The 20509-nt window shown below is 38.2% G+C and overlaps 1 protein-coding gene across 3 annotated transcripts in view; it reads right to left on the bottom strand.

Moving 5' to 3' along the window:
• Positions 1-997: 997 nt before the first annotated feature.
• Positions 998-20509, bottom strand: part of DCLK3 (doublecortin like kinase 3) — a 31357-nt gene continuing 11845 nt past the window's right edge. Inside the window, exons 1-5 of one of the 3 annotated variants that reach the window (XM_084508864.1) lie at positions 17460-17645; positions 14372-16242; positions 7497-7629; positions 6358-6525; positions 998-4926 (exon numbers count right to left, since the gene is read on the bottom strand). In XM_084508864.1, coding sequence (XP_084364990.1) covers positions 4730-4926; positions 6358-6525; positions 7497-7629; positions 14372-16242; positions 17460-17511 — 2421 coding nt within the window. In that variant the 5' untranslated portion in view covers positions 17512-17645 and the 3' untranslated portion in view covers positions 998-4729. Of the gene's footprint in view, positions 4927-6357; positions 6526-7496; positions 7630-14371; positions 16243-17459; positions 17646-20509 lie in introns of those variants that run through there. The other 2 variants (XM_084508862.1, XM_084508863.1) reach the window with 2 other exon arrangements.

The following is a 20509-nucleotide window of genomic DNA, read 5'->3' as shown; positions in this document are numbered from 1 at the left end:
AATTTCAAAAGATAAAATTCTGCAGGAATACAACAGCTGTTTATACTGCTAAAGAACAGAGTGAATCACCAGACTGGATGATACAAGGGGTCATCTTTTCTGAACAAATTGCATGTAGCAGTGACAACATTAATGGCCTATTCAAAAAAATAATTTAAAAAAAAAACAAATAAACATTGGTGGACTTCAACTACGAGTAGCATGGGAAACACACTCCTAACAAGGAAGAATTAAATAACTTTCAATCAGACCCCTATGTACACCCCTTAAATTGCAGTGTATTTTAAATTCTCAGAGTAGAGAGGTGGCTGTGGTCTCTAAGTACCAATACACAATAAATGAGAGTGTGTACTGATTCTCACAGTAGCAGCCACTTCATCTCACATGCTCACATTCAGAGAGAAGGTAGTTTGTTCTAAAACACCATCAATATATTGGATGCATTTTTATTTCTACTGTTTCCACCAAGACTGCAGGCCTGCAGAAAAACATTTTTTAGCAACAGAAATGAGTTATACACAAGCTACTAAAACTCTTTGAAAAAGCCACTTCTGCAATCAACTCAATTTCAACTACAATGCCCATTTCTACAAACAAAACATGTTTTTAAATAATTTTGTATTTTACAGAATGAGGATTTATTACAAAATTTAGTACTGTGTGCATTATGCTTCAATGAAACTAGCTATGCTTATCACAATTGCTCTAATATCCTACTGGAAACCATTCGTGACATACAGGGACAAAAATAGTGTTGGAACCTCTCTCAGCTCCAGTATTGCAAAGACTTGTGTTGATTTTAATGGGATTGTTTGTTTACATTTGTAACTGCTCAGAAGACTGCATTATAAGGGGTTCTTCTATGTGTAAATGAAAGCACACACAATACTTACTGAACATGCCAACTTTTACAAGAAACATTACCCAAATAAATAAATTATAAATTAAGGGGGCATAGGGTGGGGGCGTAATAAAAATAAAAAAAGGTTCAAAATACTTGCCCAGGCAATTGTTTCCTAATTTATTGGAAATATTGAAACATAACATCCACTGTATAGCTTGTTTTTCTCAGGGGAAAAAATATCTTACAGACTTCAATGGAAAAGTTATATTTTAATTTAGAAAAACAACATTTTTGGCATAGTTGCATACAAGATATACTGTAATACCAGTAAGTATTAACATATCCTGCCGGTCCAGCTAAAGTGCCCGTGTTACTTTCAGGAGCAAGAACATCAATGGTAATTCATTGTACTGGTAGACTTGCACAGAATAGAGGAATGCACAGCCAGAAAATGAAAAACATTGTCCATACATTTCTGAAATTAAGATAAATCTAGGAGACAGGAGGAAAAAAAAAAAAAAAAAAAAAAGAGAGAGAGAGACTTATACTCTTCTTTGGGAAGATCAGTTTATAAGCGCAGCAAATTTACTACATTCTCAAGCAGATTGACTAATACCCCAAATCTGGGCACTGAAAGCCTGGACTTAATGTTCAGAAACTCCTAATAGAGTCATGAAAAGATTATGACACAATTGTATTTACACTGGCTTTCAAGAATGTTCAAAATGTTTCAATCCTTTTGATAATCTCTGGTAGCAAATACACCCTCACATAGAGCCCAGCTATTCTGCACTGTGACTATTATAGTTGAAAGCTTTGACTGATTTTAAGTGTTGGCTCAGTAAAAAGAAAACTCACAGATGTGTGTCACCAGGAAATGAAATATGGGTGATCTGCTTCTTTAAATGTATGTTTGGATCTTGACACCTTAGAAGTCTGTAAAGTCTTGCAGTTTGACCTGTTCCTGCTATCTTACAGCTCTTACCTCATTTTCTGTGGAAAGGAAAAACTGCAAATAAAAACTCACCTCTGTAACATGAATTAGGTTCATGCAGAAGAAAGTGTGTCTTACAGACAGTAAAGATGAGGTCTATATTGGAATGTCATGCTGTAGGAAGAGAAGAGACAACAGGAGATATGGGGGACACTAGAGATTTTTGAGACCAAGTTTTTTTTTCATTTGTCTGAGTCCTCTCTAATCTTACCAACTGTCAACATCAGCAAGCAATGCTTGAGGCTGAGCTCATCAAAATCACACACATTCCCAAGACTTCAGGTAATGTAATCTGGAATGACTAGGAAACTAGTTTACAGCAGCACAGAGGCAGAGCAAGAACATTGAAAGCAACGGAAGAAAGGAAGGATTATCTAAATACGATAGATACAGGAGGTGGCAAAAGCCCTGAGAAGCACCTGGCAGCTTTTTGAGACTCCAACCTGAAGGAGGGCCTAATGCCACTGGTCTGTTAGCATCACCAATCCAGTCCTACAGTGCTGCCACATGAGCATTGGCGCTTACAGACACTATGTGATAGCAGCATGCAGCACAGTCTGTGTTCAAGAAGTCTAAAACCTAGAGAACTTGAGAGAAAAATAAGATCTTTGATAAAATAATTACTTTTATATTTATTGCAAATAAATTCTTTATCTTCTGTACCAGGGTTAAGGCTGTAGACGTGTTCTTAAAGGCAACAAGGCAACCCATAGTAAACTCCATACCATCGGATTCATTGCTGATACTTTTTTGTCATTTCAAACTTTATTCCTGAACTACTATATTAAAAAATAATTACAAAATATAATATTGCAAGTCAGAAGCTATTTTTCCACATCCAAGACAGACTTAAATTAGCAGAGAAGTTATTATTAGTATTCAAAGACCACGTAACAGATTTAGAATATGAGGATACACATAGGAAAGCACTTAAATCCATTCTTCAACAGGAAAAGTCTTCCTAACTCAGAGTCTCTAAAGCAGAGGTATGACATATCATAAATACCACTTGGGCATACAGTAAAGGTTTGACTCATTTGTTTTACAAATTGTTGGATTCCACAGCAAGTCTTAATTCAATACGTATTAAAACAAGCCAACTAACTGAAAACACAATTCTCTTGTAAGATCCAAGTTGTTTCTACTTTCATACATCATTTTTGAGGAAAAAATTGTCACAGCTTGAAACAGAAACATGATGACAGTACCACACACTTTTTGGTAATTCAGAAAATTCACACACAATTTTAGCACTCAGCAAAAATAATATCCTGTTTCTTATAGTTATGAACATGTTCTACTGGTTCTGAAATGCTTCTGATATCTCATTACAAGACACCTTCATTCAATTCTACAAGCTATGAACTTTATGTTAATACTACTGATAATTTTATTGTGAATATTATTTGCTAGCACATGTAATTCATGGACAAAGCATTATAAAACAGACAACTAGAGTGCTTTTTGGATTTGATTAGTTAAAGAAAATTTTTGAGATTCAAAAGCTCTTTAAGGTCATGGCCCTTCTCAGGGCTGCATTTTCCCCCCTAAGGATTTCTTTAAAATTCCATCCAAACCAATTAAAAATAACATAAGCAACGAAGCATATGACATGTCCCCTGGGAGACCTTCCCACAGACTAACAAGAAGTTGCTCTTCCTGAGTTGAACTTTAATGTAATTTCATTACATTGCCTATTCTTACAGAATTGAGGAAAAAGAGACCCAAGGGAAGGCAACATAAAAAACAAACAAACAAAAAAAAAAAACCTACACTGACAAGTGTACAAAAGCAATTCAGCTCTGAAGGATGTTGATGAGAGGGGAACGACAAGAGTAAGGGCTAACTTAAGTCACAGAAGGAGCTTTCCAGCTCTCTCTTCTCCATCAGCATGAGGGAGTCACAGATGGATGTGGATGGTTCTTAATAAAAAATTCAGTATGAAAAAAAAGCTTGGTTTATCATTCTGTAAGTATACCTTTGGGAATAGTTTCCTTAAAACTGCTAACTTCCTACTTCCCAGAGTAGGAACAAAAATGTTTTAAAAGTTATTATTCTAGCCTTGAAACCGTATCAGTCATGGTATCTTCCCACCTCTTCTTATAAAGAAATGAAACTACCATACTATACAGAACCATGATAGTTTAACAGAAACATTGTACATTCTACTGCCCCGTCCCTGAGAACATCCAAAGAAAATATATTGCCAAGGGAGATATAATATCTCCCATAAAATATCTCATTTCACCTACAACGATTTTTCTTTACTTACAACTTAATAAACAGTATCTTACATTTTATTTAACATATACTACAGCTAAATGATATATATATTTTATGTGTGTGTATATATATACACACACATACACACAAAAATAATTCCCTCACCTTCTCCACTGCTTGCAGGAACTTGTGAAAAGCTGGTTTAAGAATTAGTGCAGGATGTGTATGCAGACAGCCATTTTGACAATGTTATAAACACAAAACATTATAAAATAAAAAACAAAATACAAAACTCCTGAAGGTATCATACAAAACAAGACAAGAAAACACATTTCAGTCACCACTAATGTTGGCCGCAGAAGCAAACATTTGCCATCTAAAAAGATATACATTATATAATGTAAAAGTTCTAATCAGCATTTAAAGAAAAATAATGTATACCCTCCAGGAAATATCTAGTACCCACTGCTGTCAGAGACGCTCCCAAGTGACATCACATGGGTGGGGATGCAAATTAGATCTCTATCCTTATTCAGAATCTCAGAATCAAGGAGAGTTATAATGATGGCCAGCAAAATCTATACACTAAGGGCTCAATTCATTTACAAAAGAAAACAAATAATATGTTAATCTATAAAAAGGGACAAATAGATGAGCTTGAAGAGACTTCATGTGTCCTCATCTACAACTTCCTTTCGGCGCTGGGTCCGGAAATGACGCTCAATATTTATTGTTACTTCCCTCTGCAAGTTTCTGCCATTAGTTTTTCCAGCTGTTCTGATCCAAGGGTGCTGAAGTACTTGCCGTGCTGTGTAGCGCTTTTGGGGATCCACTATCAACAGCCTGGCTATGAGGTCTTTTGCTGCTATTATGAAAGAAAGAAAAGAAGAGAAAATAAAATTGGTGGTTATTCCTACACAAAGCATCTTTCTAATCTTTCTTACTAGTTTTACAGTAACATTTTTTTTGTGGCTATCCCCAGGAAATATTTTAGCAACTAGATTTAGAACTAGTGACAGATGTTAAATCTCCACACCATTTTCCCCCAAAGAAAGAGAAAAGGGAAGAGAATTCAATCTTGAAGGAATGCTGAAGGCATGCAGCTAGGTGTTCTGATTCACAGGAACTAGCAATGGGAATCTTATACCTCAGAGCACAACAGTCATAGAACTCTGTTGAGTATGCTCTTTAAAAGATCTTATAAGGAGACAAGGGTTTTACTGTCTGATTTTGAAGACTGCAGAAAAGATACTACTAGCCTACAAGAGGGAAGAAATGACCCCACTGATCTCAATAGAAAATTCACACTGCATTCTGCAGAGAAAAGAATTAATTTTCATCTCTTGAGATTTTTTTAAACACATCTTTACAGAAAGGTAACATAACACTGGAGGTAATTTTGGTGCCTTTTTTCCTACAGAGATAATTCTTACAAGTCAGCTGAGCAAAATTTTTTTCTTGCCTTAGAAAAGGAACAGTTACATCAATCAGTCCTGATATTCAGATTCACCATGACTGATACCACCAGAGGACTAAATTGAGATCTAAAGCAAATACGAAATCATCATATAAAACAGACCTGTAAGACATCCCAAAGTTAACGGACATCTCTGTCATGAACAAAAGGCAGCTTCTCTGTGTCCAAGCCACTCCAGGGAAGAGCTTCTCAGAGCTGGTATACATGTTGAATCTTACTGTGTTGGGTCTGTCTGGGATGGAGTCACCTTTCCCTGCAGCAGCCCACACAGTGCTGTGCTCTGCACTCATAGCAGGAACAGCACTGATATCACTCCAGTGTTGTGTCTATTGCTGCATAGTGCTGGCACAGCATCAGGACTCCCTCCAAGTCCCCAAGAGCCAGCAGGCTGGCGGTGGGCAAGTGATGGGGAGGGGACATTGCCAGGGCAGCTGACCTAAACCAACCAAAGGGATATTCTATAACACCTGATGTAACACTCAAGAATAAAAAGGGGGGCTTTCGTGGGGGAGGGGGTTGTCCTCCTGAACAACCGCTACGTGTTTTGAGGTCCTGATTCCCAGAACAAGGCCAAACATCACTTGTTGATGGGAAGTAGAGAATAACTTTTTCTTTCTCTCTGTGCTTCCATGCGGCCTTATAGTTTCTTTTGTTTCTTTTTCTCCCCATTCCCTTTCCCTTTAATTAAATCATTCTCATCTCAAACTTCGAGCTCTTTGTGTTGTATTTTCTCCCCCTTCCTCTTTGAGGAGGGGAGGGAATGACAGAGCGGTTGTGGTGGAGCTCGGCTGCCCACCCGAGTAAAACCACCACACTTACCTGCAGAAATATTGTCCCAGTATGGGGAAAGGAACTCATAGTGACCCAGCTGTATGATTTGAAACAGCTCTTCTTGATCACGTTCCTGACTGCGAAATGGGGGAAAACCGCAGAGCAAAATGTAAAGGATCACACCAGCTGCCCACATATCTACTTCGAGCCCATAGCCTAAGGAAGAAAATACAAACCATGGCTAAACATCTTTTACTAAGTCTTGTTTTAGAAAATAAACAAAAACAAACAGCAGCATCAACAACAAAAAACACAACTCATGACTGGTAGGAGCTGTTTCTTTTTTCATTTTATTCTCTACGAAACAGAGAAGCTTTGTTTAGCTTCTTAGAAAGACAAGGTCAGCAGAAGAGTAAGTGGCTGGTACACCACTTCTGCAAGTGGATCTGCTCTGTTAATACTCACAGCTCTCACACAGTGCCTCTCTTCTTCAACACGTTTCACGATCACTGTCTGTCTTACAAGGCCAATGTCAACAGGAGACTAATTGAGAAAACATGGGGCATAGTTCTAAAAGTTTCTCTTTTTTTAAAAAAAAAAAAGCACTAAGAGTGCCAAGTTTCCATTGAAGTTGACTATAACTGGAGATGTTCAACCCAGCTCTACAGAACAAGACACAGAAATAGCTTTTCTTGAGTCATCAAAATCTTACTCCTTTCCAGGTCTGAGTCTTTTTGGATACGAAATCAACAAAATTCTCTCTGATGTGAATGATGCTTTGGCTTGTTACATGTATTTAGCATACACGTTCACCATCCTCTTGCATCAGAGGGCCTTGGAAAGTTGTTTGGTTTACAGTCACAAAATGGGAGTGACTATCCTGAGGTTGCAAGACAAACTTTTGCTTATTTTACCACTTCAGCAATTATTTTCTATGGTAATTTAGTAAGTTGCTTGCTTGGAAATCACAATTATATCACATAGACAATAATGTAAATATGACTGATATCATGCTTGTGTTTGTCAAAAGCTAAAAGGTTTTCTTTCCTTTCACTGATTTTGCTGCTAGCCAACCTGCTACCCTGTAAAGACATATCAGTAGGATGAAACATTATGGAATATGTCCATGATTAGAAAATTAAGAGCAATTGGATGATTTACTAGAAATTATAGATGTATACACTCACCCTTCTCAGCAAGTATCTCAGGGGCAACATACGTTGGTGTTCCACAAACGGTAAATATAGGTTTTGTAACCAGCTTTGCAAGGCCAAAATCTGCTAGTTTCAGTGTAGTAGATTTATCTGCATTATGCTGAACCTACATTCGATGAAATATATATTTAGTCCACATGCATTTTTAGATTGCAAAAGATAAATGAAATAGTTAGTAATACAGAGGAAGAGGTTCTAATAATGGTACCATCAACCAAAACAAAATGAAATGGAAAACATATTTTGATAAACAGTATTCAGAAAGTTTACTCTTCTCCATGTACCAAGACAGCACATGTATATAAGAGAGAAAAGTAATAATGAAAAAAGAAAATTTTGCTCTTCAAACTCTGGCACACTAATTTCAAAGAAACAAAAAGGAGGAAGACCAAAAATAAGGGAGAGTGAATTAAACATTTATTTTTCACCTTAGGAAAGCAAAGGAGAATGTTACGGGCCTCAACTTGTGCATAGGGAGGTTTAGACTGGACATCAGGAAGAAATTCTTTGTGGGGAGGGTGGTCAGACATTGGAAGGGACTGCCCAGGGGAGTGGTAGAGTACTACCCCTAAATACCCCTGGAAGTATGTGTGGACACAGCACTAAGGGACATGGTTTAATGATAGGAATTGTTAGGTCAAGTTCATGTCTGGACTTCGTTGTCTTGAAAGTCTTTTCCAACCTAGATGATCATATGATTTTATGGTAATTGATATTGCCACGTATGCCACTGACTTTACAGTGTCACTTGAAGAGTGTAACTGTTGAGGGATTTTTTGAAACAGCAAAAATCCCATGGCTTGCTGTAGCTGAGCAAACCAAGCTACCAGGGCAACTATGAGAAGTTCCCATGACAGTGTTCCCACATCGCCCAATTGAGGAATTCAGGAAAATATTGTTACCAGTAGCTGGCCTCAAGGACAAGGTCTATGTGACTGCTAATCACAAGGGGGTTGTTTTCTTGCAGGTAGGTTTGTTTTCTTCTAGTTGTTTGTCTGAGTGCTTTTGACCAATAATCTTGTGTGAAAGTTAGGCTATTCGGGCAATAAAATGAAGCTTGCTGATCACTCATATTGAGTGTCCCTGTCTTCCTTCCATCGACAACATGTAACTCCATCACAAAGGTCAAAAAAAAAAAAAAAAAAAGGAAAGAAAAAAGAAAAGGGCTTTATTTTCTTTGCAGAAATGAATCCAACGAATCATCCTTGTAAGTGTGCCTTTCCATCAGTTTCTATCTCCTGCATTTGTGTGTAAGGTAATCAAAACACTTGTTCCCATTCTAATGTTGTATACACGTGTCTTTAGCATTAATTTGTAATGCAGCTAATGAAACATTATTTTAAGAAAAAATATTGAAAGGTCAAATCATTAATAAGATAACAGGGTAGTTAAACACATCACTATTCTTAAAACTGGTGACTGATACTCAAATATTCTTTAAGTAAAAAATGTCATAAACTTGCTTCTAATGAGAAATTATCTGTCTCTAACTAAGGGGAACAGACCAGCATCTAACATGAATATAGGGAAACCAAGAAAATCTGCACTTGGTTTTTGAGCAGACAAGCCAGAATACGAGGCGACAGGCATACTTCACTCTTTAACACATCATTCTTTGCCATCAGGCAGTGCTTGAGACAGCCAAAAATTCAAGATGGTCTCTATTACAAGACAACTAAGAACACGGATGGGACAAGATTTGCTCACCTACATTACAGCCAACTACTTCCCGTTTATCTTCTTTATGGAAACTACAAGCACTCATCCAGATTTGATTAAGCGAGAGTTTTGTGATTTTTTTTCCCCTGTTTTGAGAAAAATGTGTTTGCCACCATGAAATTGAAAATAAAAGTTTCCTATGACCACACGGACAAAAATTCTGTAGGACAAAACTAAAATGCAATAGCTATCTTCTCTTCTATTGCATTAGTCAACTTCATGAGGATTTGTTGTCATCATTCACTATGTACTCAACAGCTGACAAAATGAAAAATGACAAAAGTAACAGTTATTTTCTAGAACTGCATCTATCCACAAGATTTCTATTCTAACTATATGGTTAACAGTGGTAGAATGCTACAAAACCTCATAATTGAAACATGCTTTTTTAAAAAAATAATTTATTTACGTTAAAGAAACTAGTGAAGGGAGAAATCCTGGTCTTAATCCCAACCCACGAAAGCCATTAGGAAATGTCTGGTCATTTTGCTTGATGAAACACACTGGTGTACTTTTCACATAGAAGCCAAAGTCCTAACCTCTCATCAGAGCACAAGGTAGCAATACTGCACCACGTGTTCTTGAGGATAAAACCACTTAGCTTTCAGTTTACTTGACATTTTAACAGGTAGGAACAGTATGCAACATGGGTGTATTTTTACAGCTCTGTGACAACCGTTTCAAAGCCAGTGTGTAACCTGTCGGCATGCCTGAAAACCTCAGCCCAGATCTCCTCAGCCTCTTCACTAACAACTCAAAGTCAGCTCAGATCAAACAAGCATTCCATTCCCTTCATCCCAAACTTTGCAATTTCCAGTCCATCTTTCCATCACCTGGCAGCAAAAACAGCAGGCAAATATGCATTACAGAAAGAAAAGCCGCTCAGGTTGCTTGTATTCCCTCTTGAGGCCAGAGCTTTTACTCACAGCAGTATCACAGAAATCTACAATCTTCCCAAGAGAAATCTAGCCTTTGACATATCCCACATACTTTGAAATGGGACAAACAAAGCAAAAAATAGTAACGCTAGAGGATCATCCCAGCTTTATCATGACACCTGTTATAGCATCTGCATTTAAGACTACAAAGATTGGTTCTAAAAGTGCATTCCAAAAGAGCTCCCCTTACCTGCCTACAGAGCTAACTACCACGAAGAAGAGCAGCATCCATCCAGCATATTTTGTCTGTAGACACCCAGTTTAAGCCATACAGCTAATTGCATGCATCATCTGTAAGGGAAGCCAGCATCTGGTAGTCCTGAACCAGGACAGTCAGAATTGTTTGCAGGATAGTCAGAATTGATAGCAGGATACCCAAATACTGTTTATGGATTTCTAGCTATAGCAGCCATACACCTGAAAGATTATAATATACTAATACAAAGACAAGTTCATCTTCAAAAAGGGATAAACTGGTCTTTTTTTTTCTGTCTGTTGATGACTCCCAGGTGCTTGTTTTCATATCTACATTGTGAAATCCAATGTGTTTAAGATGTTTTATAGCATTAATATTCCTCTTTATGCATGTATGTATGGAAGTACAGATTCTACATACAGACATAATGATATCAAGCTAGCCCATGCAACTTTTTGCATATTAAAAGGAGAGATAGAAAGAAAGCACTGCTTCTACATTTGAGTTTCAGACATCCCTTGATGGATAGTAGCTAGAATAATCTCTCTATAAAAGAAATCTTATAGAAAATAACCTGCATAGGTTTAACATACTGAGAGCTCCTGATAGGTAACTGGTTAAATAGAATTTTAACTCAAATGCACTTGGAGACCTTCAACAGCACTTTATCTATTTGTAAATAGGGTCACAAAACCAAAGTTTATTGATAAAAGAGCTACACTTGAAGTTCTCATACACATTTGAAAACTTGAAAGAAACAAGAAAGGAAAAAGGTAAGGAAAAAACTCAAATGCATAAAAAGCTGCAACACTTATAAAGCCCAGTTACCATATTAGCATTTTGGGGAAGAGTACAAGAAAATGAGTTCACAATCACAAATACAAAAATCTACACCATGAAAAAAAAGGGGAGAAGGATGTGACTCTGCATCTTTTACTGCTATAACCCAGAAGAACAGCCTCTACAGTTTGAAATTAATTTCTGACTCACAGAAATGCCACCACCTGTGGAATTAAACAGTCCCTTAACTAAAAACCTTGGTGGCAAATTCTACTCCTCCTATGCTCTTCCAGCTAGCATTAAAGTAGTGACCAGCTTCTTCTGTGAGGCAAATATACCACATCACTCAGTCTTGGTAGCAAAGACACCTCGCTAAACACCTCATCCTATGCCAGTTGATTCCATTAGTGGAAAGGGAGGACTTCAGAGCAGCTGTCTTCACGCCACCTGTCAAACGGATTTTGTTTTGGTAGTGCAAGTCTTCTGCTTCATAGCTACACTGCAAGGAGTCTGAAAGTTGTGGCCAGGCACAGTAATGAAATTGGGAGAGGCAGATGAAAGGCAAAAAGGATTTAACGGTAGGCTGCTACACAAGTCTGTAACTAGAGGACAGCAAACTAACAAAAACAGATTTTCAGCTCTGCGTGAATAACCTTATAACTCACTAGACATCAAAGTATCTTTCCACCTTATCCTCTGTAGAGACAGAAACATGGTTTCCCTTCTTTCCCCAGCTGCTTATTTTCCAGTAAGTTCAAGTCATTAGGAGCAAGCCTAGATTCCCATAGAAAATAGGAAAGTCTTTGTCTAGACTTACAGTAGACAAAACATATTCCCTTAGGAAAACAGGCTAAGGATCCTTTCTCTGCCGGTCTCCATTTGCTGGGAAGGTTTAAGAAATATGGAAAAAAATGGTTGATAAGAAAGAGAAAGGACAGGATTCACCGGACCAAAAGACCCCAAAGTAGTCCAAATGAGTCAACAGCCAAAAACCGATTAGATTGGATATTACGAAGAGTTTCTTCCCAGATCAGGTGGGTAGGCATTGGAACAGGCTGACCTGGGAAACTGTGGAGTCACCATCCCTGTAAGTATTTAAGAAATATGTGGATGTGGCACTTTGGGACATGGTTTAGTGGTGGACTTGGTTAGGATGATCTGGAAGGTTTTTTCCAACCTAAATAGATCTATGGTTCTATGAAAAAGTATGAGCCTGTTTCTGTTCTCTGATCAAAGACAGCCTAGGGAGACTAATTCAGACAAACATCTGTGGTGTAGGAATGTGAAGTGAAGCAGGAGGTAGCTATCCCACAACAAAGGACAAAGTGGAGACACCACAGGATGCAAACACTTCCAGAAGGCTGCTCCAAGCCCCCGGCCCACCAACAGTGGATGAGCCCATAAACTTGCTTCAGTAACATTTTGTACTGTGTAGATCTGGCCAACACTAAATTAGTGGCAGCTGTCCACGTTGTTCTGCTATTACTGCTCCAGTCACTCTCAGGAGTCAGAGAAAGCATATTAAAATTTCAGAAAGCCATAAACTTGCTCACCTGTATTTTTAGGGATGATTATTAGATAGCAGATGAGCTATTCAATAGTATCAACAACTTACAAGCTCACATAGCTTGTTGAACACAGTAACTTTTCAAAAAGAAGCATCACATAAACAGTGCGTAAACATGGAATTCAGTCATTTAACAAGCAAGGTGAAACCAGAAGAGGTATCTTTTTCTTGTTAGTTCTGGTAATGCTGTTCTATGTTTCTGTAATTCAGCCAGAGCAGGCAACACAATTTCTTCAGTGTTACAAAACTTTGCTCACCAGTATGTTCTGCAGTGCTGCGAACTACATGTGAAAACCATCAGGTGAGACCTGGATCATATGTCTCTTTTCACTTAACTGCAGCACTGAAAAGATTACATATTATGCAGAGAAACAAAGCATCTGTCTCAGGTGTTTCATATACAGCAATTTATTTTCTGTCAAGAGGAAGGAGCAAAGCCTGGCTTACAGTGAAAAATTAGCTTCTGGTAGAAATCCCTTCAGTTCTGAGTGAAGTTTTGCTCAAACAGCAAAACAAGGCATGGCAGGACCCAGAACCACTTGCATTCCCCATCTTTTATTTATACAAACACACCACATACCAAGGATTTTCATCAGACTAGGCAGAATGCATAGCAGGACCTAGTATAGATGCCATTGGTTAGTCAAAAGGTTTGGATGCAAATTCTTCAGACCCAGCTGTGCTCAACCTCTGTATGTCCTTTCTCCAGAAATACAGATTTATTTTTTTTTCCCCAAAGTTAATTGCCTTAAAGAACTGAATGACACATAGGTCTAATAATCTGTTAACAATTTTTTGGTTATGATCTTCCACCAACAGAAGAAATTAGGTCTGTTAGAGTCAGGCAGATATTTGGTAACTCTGCTCAGAAATTTGGAGCACTAGGAGAAGAGCATAACAAATGATTGGCAAGGGACAATTGCTTACTTTCACCCTGTTATAATCGGTGTGTTAACCAAGAGTCAATATTGGAAACACTTCTACCCTATCTTACACGTGAGTAACTTCACTGACTTCAGTGCTGGATGCAAGGAATGTAGCCTCAGAAATGTGTTGGAAAAGAGAACTCCTTAGCACAATGTGAATATGAGTTAACTTTAGTGTTTGGTGTTATATTTCACCAAAACGTCTGTATATCGCCATCAGCTTATTTCAGATAAATGCATTGTACTTCTGCTCCTAAGAAAGTAAAATTGTCACAGAATTGTAATCACTATAGTAGAGGATTGCCACAGTGGTCGGCAGTGGACACGAAGTCCATCAAATAAGCGGAATTAGCAATTTTAATAAATTTTGGTCTGCAAGGAAAACACCTGATGATTCTGTGCAAAACATTCAAACCTGTGTACCAAGAAGTCAGATGATAAATAGTATGCCTGATTCCCAGAATACAAATGCTCACTGCCCCTGAAAGCCAGGTCATTTTCATTTGAATTTCTGTTTGCAAGCACTGTGATCTACAGCCTAGAGCAGATCTACACAGAGTAGACTGTCATGCTAATTTCAAGATCATATTCATTTTTCCAAACAGTACTGCCACAGTACATTCTCTTCACATATTATTTGCTTAAAACTATTCAAAGAACCATAACAAAAATGAAAATAAATCCCACTCCTGCAAATATACAGTGTGTTTGCCCATACTTACCAAAAGGTTCTCTGGTTTGAGGTCTCTGTGGACGATGTTCTTGCTGTGAATATACACCAGGGCTTCAAACAGGTCAGTGATCATGACAGCAGCATCATGCTCTGTGAACTTCACACTTTCTATGATTGCATCAAATAAGTCCCCCCCTGGGACATACTCCAGGATTAGGTAGATCTCAGCCTCCGTCTCATATACTTCAATTAAGCTTACTATATTAGGATGAGAAAGACTCCTAATGATCAGAATTTCGCTTTCCATCATGTCCTCTTTCCCCTTCAGCTTGGATTTATCCACAATCTTCATGGCATAGATCTGATTAGAGTTGCAGTGGCGACATTCCTTCACCACTGCAAAATTCCCATCCCCAATAGTCCTGCCAATCTCATAGTGGTTTTCCACATCAGTTCTGTTTTTAATGGCATGCCTCCGGCTTGTGTTTTCCAGTCCCAGAGCCTTGTTTTCTTCTTTATTCATTCTGCGCTCTCCTGTTTTCTCTCGTCGAGTCATGTCATTCTCTCTGTGTATATTTCTCTCTCTCCTGGCACCCTCCTCTTTAGCCCTTTGACCCTCTCTGCTGTCCCTATGTACTTTAGATGGTTTCTCAGCATCTCTTGGAGTGTCTTTCGTTAGCCAACCATTTTGATTAGTTACACAGCTACTTCCATTTTCTTCCTTCACTTCATGAGTTATTTGCAGCCCTTCCACAGCATTCTTGATTTTCACCACTTCTTTCTCGTGGTTTTCATGTTTGTCTCGATTTCTTTCTATCTCAATGCTCTTTTTTTGCTTTTCCAGCCCTTCATTAACTTTCCTTTGTAGAGGTTTCCAGGTCTTTCTGCAGCCATTCTCTTTCCAGCCAACTTCTTCACCTTCTAGAGGAATTTCAGAAGATTTTCGGCTATTCCTGATTTTTGCATTTCTTTCTACCTGATACTTCTGACATGCACCTGCGTCCAGGTCTGTGTTCTCAAATGAAGTCTCAGCATGCCTTTCCCTTTGTAATTTTTGCCTCGCCTGCCTTTCCTGTTCACACTTCTCACACCTCACTACTTCCACTGTAATCTCTTCTAATCCCTTCTCAGGGCTCCTCTCTTGCTTAAGGTACCTCTCACTTTCTCGGGTTTTTCTAGGAGGCCTCACTCCTTGCTCACCATCCCAACTCTCTCTAGTCCACTTTTTTTTTGTTCTCATTTTCTCTTCTTGCTTTGTCTTGGCTTGACTTTTTCTAGCTACCAGTCTGGGAGACATAACATCACTGCAATTCTTGGCAATCTCTACCTCATCAAATCCACTGTCCACTTTTGATGCTTCATCATACAGCCTGCTCTTCAGTTTTTGGGACTGCTCCTCATCTTGCTGAATTGCACTGACAGCATAAGGATTTTCAGGACAAAGTTCTTGTATTGCCACTTCCAAGTTCTTCAACGTAAGGGGCTCCCTCCCCATAGCTATGAATGCATTGCCTTCCCTGAAGAAATCAGAAACACTTCGGATTTCTCTGCCCCTCAGACTGTAAAGCTTTCTCACATGGTCATTCTTCCAGCGTGGAAATCCCAGAGCTTCTGAAATGTCAGCCATCAGCTGCTCAAGAGTCTGGACAGATCTCCTGTTCAGGAGCAAGGTTATCTTTTTGAGTGTATGCCTGCTGGGTTTCACCACTGTAATAATCGTTGGCTTCAGAGAACTGTGCTCTGAATGTATTGTATGAAAACCATTCCAGGGATTAAAAAATGAAGACCTATAGCTGCTTGCATTCACACATTGTTTTCCACAGTTTCCACGACCAACCGGAGGACAAGTCCCATGTAGTTTCCTCTCTGTTACTTTTGAGCTTGCACTGTGAGATGAGTGGTCAAACATGCTTCGGTGTCCTAAAGCAAAGAAAGATCAGGCACATTATTCGTTGTCCATCATCAGATCTTTCGGAGTAATAGTTTTCTGTGTATCAGTACATGAACACAGGGAGTAAGGGTACTTTCAAAGAACTTTAACTGTCCTTAAAGAGTATCTCCATATTCATGCAACTACAAACATGGTGAGAAAATACATACTTAGGTTTGAAAGAAAATAAGTAAGTAGTTAGTGAAAAAGAGATGTTATTCAAAAAAATACACTGGAAACAGATTTTTCTCCTAACTGCCTTCATCTGTTAGTCATCTCAGAAAAAATGGGGTTACTTGGACTAGGACTGCATCCAGATTGTTTGACATCCTGGCACAAACCTACCTTCCATGAACTCACTTGATACCTTTCTGATCCCAATTATAATTTTGGCGTCACTAAACTCTGCAGCATCAAGTTCCACAATTATATTGCATGAATCAAGATAAATTAATTAATCCTGGTTTTGAATTGCTACCAGATGGGTGTGTGCAACCTTATATTCTTATAAATAATTACCTCCCCTTCGTGTTCCCTAGGCCATTCATTAAGTTTCTAGGTTTCTATAACAACTTAAGTAAATAAGATGTTTTTGTTTTTTTTTTTTTTAACGTAATACATGGTTACGGCCAAGCTATCACGAAATTCAGTCTGTAAAGACAAGAATAAGCTAAGAATAATGTCACCTTAAAGTACACAGATCTCTTGTACTTATTAAAACTTGGTTACCACACAATTCTTTTCAGCCTCAACAAGTAACCTTTCATAATGACATCACAGAGTACTTCCAACTCCTGTTAGTAGTTTTACAGTTCAAGAAAGAACAGACATCCAATACATTTGAACTAAAAAACATTTGATCCCAGATCAACCTAAGAGTAGCCACAATGATTACTGAACCATTACAAGGTAATTCCCATATAAAAATGGCTTATCTCCCAGAGAATCCCACTCTTTTTTATGCATTATTATGACTACATAGCCATAGCCAAGTAGCAATGTGAAAATCTGCAAAGGAAAATCTATGTATATGAGCACTCCTCTTGGGGCTAGGGCTGAGATGCACGTTCAAGAGCTCTGGCAAGCTGAAGTCTACCACATGTTGGCTTTCAACTGTTGAAATGCCATTTTCAGTATTTCAGCTATATATTTTAATTTGTCCCATCAAGGCAAAAAAACTAAGTGCAGAGGAAATACATCTCCTTACCTAGGATGAGGAAAACTATGCCAAGCACTGCCACCTTCAGTGGGGAGCACATGGGGAGAAGCTGCTACAGACCTCCATTCTGCTACTGCCTTGTCCAGTGCTGCGATGGAGGATGCTCCTTTGTTGCAATACTCTCAAAACTAAGTGCTGCATGTACCTCAGCATGCTCCTTAGCACTTGGATCCATTTCCTTTCTCTTCCAAATGAGACAGATACTGGAGAACCAGATAAATATTACAAAGAAGCCCAGCTGTCAGCATGCTGAGTGAAGACGTAAGCATTATATAAGAGCTATGTGACTAATGCTTGGTGGTTGCACAGGTTATTTCTGTCTTCATTCTACTTTTTAAGGATGATCTCTTGTTACCAAAAGATGACAACATATGTGCTAGCAGGTTTCCAGCAATCAGATATTTACATTCTACCCAGAATAAAGCCGACTGTGAATTGGGGGTGTTTCAGCTCTAATTACACTAGCACATATTGGTTACCAGGAACTGCCGAAGCTCTGAATTTAATCAACATTTCCAGATTCCTGTGTACCCATTCTCAAAGTGCTACTTTGCTTATAGGAACAGTGTGTGACATTTTTATGGCTTATAATCGCTGTACAACATAAAAACAATGCTGCACTAATAATGACTTTTGCCACAGATATATGTTTCTCCCAGCCATGCTGCTATTATCACACCTTTCTGCAAACCATTTATTTTAAGTGCCTGGCTGCATTGTTTCAATTACCCAAATATCGATAACATTCCCTTTCTTCACTAAGTCAGCTACACTTTAAAGGGAAATCCGATTTACTTTTTATTCTATAACTAATGAATTAAAAGTTTCACTCAATTAAAAAAAAAAAAAAACAACACACAATCCAGGAATGTGTTTTTGTGCTTTCTGAAGTGCCTTAGTTCCTAACCAAAACATCTTGACACAAGTCACAAGTTATAAAAACAACCATTTTAGGATTAAGAATAATATCACATCTTTTTCTAACAGGAAAAAAGAAGTTACTTGAGCATCTAAATGAACACAAAGGTACCTCCTACTGTTTTCTGAGAAAAGGGGGAAGTGCCAAATTTTGTCAAAGTGGTTGCAATGACTAATCTATGTATTACAAAATCTAAAATTAATTTCAACTGCCTGTTACAGCTACGCATTTTACTTATTTTCCAGTTATGCTAAATTTACTTTAATTGATAGATATGAAGCAAGCTCCAATCTTTCAGGAAAATGCACACACAAGGCAGTAACGAACTTTTCTAGAAAGCCTTCAAAGGTCACGCATGACTCCTATAACTACAATTCATACTGCTTAAAAATCTTGTTTCCATATTTATACAGAAGTGGGAGAGGAAGGAAGAGGGATCAAAAACACTTCAATTGGAGTCTGAGTGCTGGCAACTGATGCATCTGAGAATAAAACGTGGTTTTCCTTTTAGTGTCATAGTAAGAGCTAATGGTTATAAAATACGTATATTTCTTGCAAATTTTAATATGTATGAATTCATGCAAACAAGTCTTTTTTTCCCCTCAATATACACTTGTGTATCACCAAATATCAGCACAAATGGGAGCTCAAGTTGGTTGCAGGCATAAGAAGTTTAGCCATCTGCTGACCACAGCACAGGTCAGCTTGAAAAAGAGGTTGCTGCATGGAGCACAGCTTCTGAGCTTCATTTTTAAAAGCCAGTTCACAAAGCATTTGTGAAAGCTACAGTCAATCCTCCAGGTGTAGAGTACAGGATGAGAAAAGCACAAAGCTTCTACCAGACATTTCCCGGCAGACGCTTGGTTCATACTCTGGAAGTGGTGTAAAATAAAATTCAGACCACCTAAGCTCTGCATAACATGCATATACAGAGTTTCAACCACAATATCTTAATGAATTGCCTGGCTACGCCTCCTCTCCCCCAACAGCAGCGTAATGGGGTTTGCCAGAGGTCATCAACCATCACAATTAAAAATTTATTGCTGCTATTTGTCCTTCAAAAGTTATCCCTTCCCTTGACCAGTCTAAGTTTTTGTTCATTAATTAAAACATTTCCACTCATCTTACTTTCCTTTTAAGCTCTCCAGTTGGAGATCACAGTTTCAGTAATTAACTGAATGCTTTTACCCAGCAGCTAATTCTGCTATCAAGTCACAGGTTGCAATGCAATTAAATTTTTACAAGGACCATTACGACACAATTAAAAACAGAAGGAAACACTGAAGTAGGATCTAGTTATGGGCATCACTAAGATGTTGCCGCTTAAGCCCTGCAATTTATATTAGAGCCTTGGATCAATACAAGAGCCTTTGGTCACAAAAGTAATTGTGAAAGCTCCTGAAAACATTAGTAGGATTACTCACACAAGTGAAGTTGCACATAACAGAAATTGTGTATCGGGAGTGATTTTGATGTATTAGTCCAAAAACAGCATAAACAAGATGTTCTTTCATATGGGAAGAGAAAGAACAGCACTAAAAATGATTCTCCTTAAACTCCAGCAATTCCTATTGAGGATATGCAGAACAAAGATCAGAAGAAAAAAAAAAAACATAATCTTAATCAGAACCCAACTTTTCATTTATGTCAAAGTATCAAGAAGCATCTCAAAGTAATTGGCAATAAAGAATCTCTCTGGCCTTTAACTCAGAGCAGCCAAGTACATAGGTCACATACCAGCGAGCATTAGCAGCCACCTGCAGGATGCAATGCAAGTCTCTGGAAGCCTGCTATCTTAAGCTCCGTTTCTTGCTGTAAATTATTAAATGTCGCAACTTTCAGAGCTAGTGCATGCTGTTAGTGTCTGAGGCTGAAGAATTAGTACAACCAGTCTTAAGGTACTAAATTAGTTACATGGAAACAAAATATGATCACAGGCATCTTTTTACCTCAAGTAAATTTTACATAGGCATTATTTACAGCCCTGCTACTGGAAACATTATTGGTGATTTTTCCTCTACATAGCCATAGCTGTAGTATACTGACTTTTCTTCCCTCCTGCTCATCCTTGTCTCTCTGCTTGCTTGACAGCATTTTAAAGCAGAGATTTTGAGTCAGG

Source organism: Aythya ferina, assembly GCF_964211825.1.
Source record: "Aythya ferina genome assembly, chromosome: 2".
Classification (NCBI taxonomy): domain Eukaryota; kingdom Metazoa; phylum Chordata; class Aves; order Anseriformes; family Anatidae; genus Aythya; species Aythya ferina.
The sequence above is the reverse complement of the archived record's forward strand: the minus strand, read 5'-3'. Positions and strand labels throughout refer to the sequence as shown.